Source organism: Gastrolobium bilobum, unplaced genomic scaffold, assembly GCF_033153095.1.
Source record: "Gastrolobium bilobum isolate Gb01-03AN ecotype WA unplaced genomic scaffold, APGP_CSIRO_Gbil_v1 utg8309, whole genome shotgun sequence".
In the NCBI taxonomy this organism is placed as follows: domain Eukaryota; kingdom Viridiplantae; phylum Streptophyta; class Magnoliopsida; order Fabales; family Fabaceae; genus Gastrolobium; species Gastrolobium bilobum.
In genome coordinates, this window is record NW_026897248.1 from 229,005 (window position 1) to 233,667 (window position 4,663).

General features: G+C 31.5%; 1 protein-coding gene across 1 annotated transcript; it reads right to left on the reverse strand.

Annotated features, from left to right (window-relative positions):
* Window positions 1-3,284: 3,284 nt before the first annotated feature.
* On the reverse strand, window positions 3,285-4,259 carry LOC133305184 (uncharacterized). Its single transcript, XM_061505318.1, has 2 exons — window positions 3,885-4,259; window positions 3,285-3,644 (listed from the first exon to the last, which is right to left on the reverse strand). The coding sequence occupies exons 1-2, from the start codon at window positions 4,257-4,259 to the stop codon at window positions 3,285-3,287; spliced, it is 735 nt and encodes a 244-aa protein (XP_061361302.1).
* Between the last annotated feature and the right edge of the window lie 404 nt (window positions 4,260-4,663).

A 4,663-nucleotide genomic window follows, 5' to 3' on the forward strand; every position in this document is an offset into this window, starting at 1 on the left:
CAAAATTTTCAGCATTTGACAACTCATTTTTCATTTAATTCATCATAGCTTTAATTCTAATTTATGATTCCTCTTGGAAAATTTTATAAACACTTGGTGTGCATATTTTTACACCCCATGGCTGAACCATATAGGGTTCTTCAAAGATCATTTACAACTTTTATTCACAACTAAACTTGCTTTAACAACCTCACCGCGATAATCAATTATAAATCATACTCATTTCCACCAATTTAAATTTGAGAATCAAAAGCTTCCCCCCAAAATAATGCTCATGAAAAAAAATCATGAAGATCAAGAATCTAGCAATAGGAAATAGGGCATCTTACCTTGAATGACTCCTAAACACTCAAAGGATTAATCTCCAAGCAAAGAATCACTCAAAAATTCAACATTTTTCCCATGAAGATGAACAATATCGCGAGCTGCCATGGAGGGAATTTCTCACTCAATATTGCTTCCCAAGGTGAAAAGATCTATGGGTTTTCTTTCTAAGGACCTAAGGAGCAACTTTCATGTTGGGACTTTTTGAATTTGATGAGTGTAAGATGGTGAAAAGAATAAGAAAAGGAAAACCGCACTATGCCTTCCTCAAGGTGCTGTCCATGGTCTGCACATGAAGGGAGGAAGGAAGATGGAGTTATATTTTCGCTCTCCTAGTGTTATTTAAGTAGGAAAAATAGAATGTGTGTATTTTACCTACTTAATTTACATTACTTACACTTAATCTTACAAACTTAATATATTTTACATTTTTTGTCCTAAAATAACTTGTTAGGCATATATTAGACTTTCTTATTCTTATTTCATCAATTATTTAGTTTTGGACTCTACCAGTTGCTTAAACAGCGGTGCAAAATACCCGGCAGAAAACACTATTCACGAGATTTTCACGGGAAGTGCTAAACTATACAATTTTTTGTTCTGAACTGATATTTGACATCAAAATTGCCAAATTAGTTCTCTAAACTCATTTTGTTCATTTTAAGCACCGGTTGCTACACAGTAATGCAGAATATCCGGTAGAAAGCACTGTTCATGACCTAGTCATGATTACAATCAAAATACTCGAAATCACGCTCTGAATTCAATTATGACATTTAAATCCTTAATTTAAATCTCTAATTAAGATTTAACAAATAGGGTAATTATATAAGTTATGTTAAGCCTTGTATTTTTAAAATAAGTCTGATCAAACTTATAATTTATCTTATATTAGGTTGATCAGCCAAGACATAATTGTAATATTTTACATAGTCCTAGCATATTTAAGTTAAAGTTTGGATTGATTTGTCTTATTTACACCCCTACACCAAAGTAAAGGAATCAAAGAAGGACTGCGCCATACTCACTAATCACAGTACGATTATACTCTCGATTCTTGGCCAACATGCTCAGCTTGGCCGTTGTTTACCGCTTAATTGCGATTGACAACGATTATAATCCGTCAATACAAATCTTCACCATTTGCAAAAGATCTTCTCGACCATGACACAAGGCAGCACTATATGGCGCGACAATAGCAGCGAATACAAGGCAACATGTTGTAAAAAGAAAGGAAACATATGGGAAGGGATATGGAAGAGTTTTTTTTTAGTGAAACACCGTTGTTTTACTTAAAATGATACATAATTATGTCCTTTAAAATGTCAAATTGTATTTGTTAAATTAATAGTTAAATAAAAATTAACACTGTATATAACTCTCATTTACGTCGTGATAGTTTCAAATCCCTAAAAATTCAAAATTGTTAAATTATGATAATTTAATTATTGATTTTTTCTTTCCTAATTTTTCAAATTAAAAACAATATTTTACAAATTTAATCAAATAAATATTTTATTAATACATATTTTATTAATTTAATTACATTATTTTCTTTTCATTGATTTTTTTTTGGAGAAAGCTTAAACAAGGGTGATTTTACTCTCAAAATTAAAAAAAATCACTTTTTTTTAATTAGAGTAAACCAACCACATCACACGAATGAATCCAATAAATTATATTTAAAATCTGCACACCATTTATTTGAAATAATGTGGTTATATTCTCATGTTGTTGACCAAATAAATTTTCTCGTTTCTCATGTATAAAAAATAAAATAAAAAATTATCTTTCTTTTTTAGCTAATCAATTAATTATCTTTCCTTTTTATTTTGAGATGATACACTTAATATAATTTGGAAAATGCAATTCCTATAGACTTCAAAATATTACAACTTAAATTAAAATAATTTTTATATGAATATTTTTTAAAGACTAATAAGAAAAAAAAATCAATCATTAAAGTAATATTATTGATAATAAATTTAAAAATTTAAAATTTAAAAGAATTTTGAAATATCATAACATAAACGAAAATTATTTATGTTATTAATTAAATTAATTAATTTAATAATATCTTTAAATTTATTGACAAAATAATAATATCAAGAGTAAATACCCTTTTTGGTTCTCAGCAAATTTCACGATTCTGCTTTAGTCCCAAGGCTATTCGTGGTCCCTAAAAAATTCAAAATGGATCCATTTAGTTGAAATCGTGATCCCTCACAAATTCAAAAAAGACCCATATTAGTCCCTCAAAATGACTAAAATGGGTTCACTTTGAATTTCTTAGAGACCACGAATAGACTTTTTATTTGCTAGGGACTAAAACGGGCATCGTAAAATTTGTTGAGGACCGAAAGAGGTATTTACTCTAATATCAATTTAAGGTAATTTATGTAAAGTAAAAAGATAGGAATAAAAAAAGAATAAAATTTAATATGAACGATTAGAAATATGTCACATGAGGCATAACACCATATTCTTCCACGTTACTCAATCGATCCCACTAGACACAATAGCGAAACTTAAAGTGAGGTAAATGGGGAAGATTTTCTCACCTGATGACATTTTAGTATATCATTTTTAAAAACATGGCAGCTTGGTCTTTTTTTTTTGGTAAATTAAAGGCCGAAGCCAAAAAAAACAAGAGAAAATTAATGAACTACCATGGCACGAGCCCTACCTACATAAGAAACATCAGCTAAATGCAATAACAAAATACCGGAAGAAGGTTCACGATCAACAACAGCATCCACATCCTCCCCATTATCAAGAATGAAATTAGCCATCCAGTCCGCACACATGTTGCCCTCTCTATAAGTGTGACGAAGCTTAATTCTCCAATCTCTTTTAAACCATGTCTGTATTCGAGAGATAAGGTGACTCTCACTGACTGCTACACCAAGGTTGGTTAGCATAGTGACTGCCCTAGATGAATCACTTTCAATTTCAATATTTCAAAATCCTTCATTCCAGGCCAATTCTAAACCACGAAGAATACCCCAAAGTTCAGCTTTATAAGAAGAGCATGTTCCTAATTTAAATGCAAATCCACTTAGCCACTTATCGTTAGAGTCACACAGTACACCTCCATAAGCAACATGTCCAAGTTTACCACGCGAGGCTCCATCAGTATTTATTTTAATATAGCAATCTTTTGGAAAAAGCCTGGAAATATTAATAATAACAGTTCCTCTACCCAACTGATGGCTATTAGGATTGGAGAAAACATCATCAATCTCTTTGACCAGGTTGCGAATAATAATCTCCCTGTTTATCCAACTAGGAATGGTAGAACCATGACGAAGCTTATTTCTCTATTGCCAAGATTTCCAACAAGTGATGAAAAATATAGATAACCAGTTACTAGGAGCACTAGTTCCATTCTAACCCTTTAAATTAAGCTTTAGCCACTATTCTAAATTAACAACGAAAAATTCAGTAGCAATGCATGAAGGAACCAACTTGTTCCAAACTATTTTAACCTCATGGCAATCCCTTAAAGCATGTAGAATAAATTCACTTTCTTTATTACAGATCGGGCAAATATCCTCTACCTCTCCCCATTGAGATATTTTCTTCATAGTTAGTAATCTGCCATGCAAAATCTTCCACAATAAAATCTTGATCTTCTGGGGGCCATTCCACTTCCATAAAATAGACCACAACTCTTGCCTCTCCTCATTAGCATCTCCTCTATTCAAAAGTGTTTCATAAATATTCCTAATCGAGATAGATGGATTGCTACCAAATCTCCATGATTTCTTATTCGGACTGTCTTCTTGATTAGGAGGTAAAGTATTTTTCAAGATGTTAATAGCATTAGGAGTGAGCCATTGCTTCAAGGCTACTGGATTCCAATCTCTATCCTGTGTGATCATATCAGCCACCTTCTTACTGAAATCAATATTGGTCACAACAAAAAGGATCATATCTTGTAATAAAATATCATCATGAAGCCATTTATCATACCAGAAATTTATATCCTTACCATCTCCCAGATTCCAAACTGACGCACTTTCAAGTCTCCTCTATATTCTGCAAACGTTCCTCCATAAATTAGAGTCTCTATTTTTTCCTCGAAAAGATGATTAGGTCTAATACCATTTGTATAACACCTCTTATTTCTAAAATATATATTTATATATTAAATGTGGATTAAAGGGTAGGATTAGTGAAAGTCTCAAAATTAGGGTCAAAATACATAAAAAAGGTAAAATGGTAAATTGCCAAACACGTAACCCTAGAAAAGAAAAATTAAGTAGAAGGTCTCAAATGGGAAAACTAACCCTGGACATGGATTTAGAATGAAAAATAGAGTGGTTAGGCAAGTTTC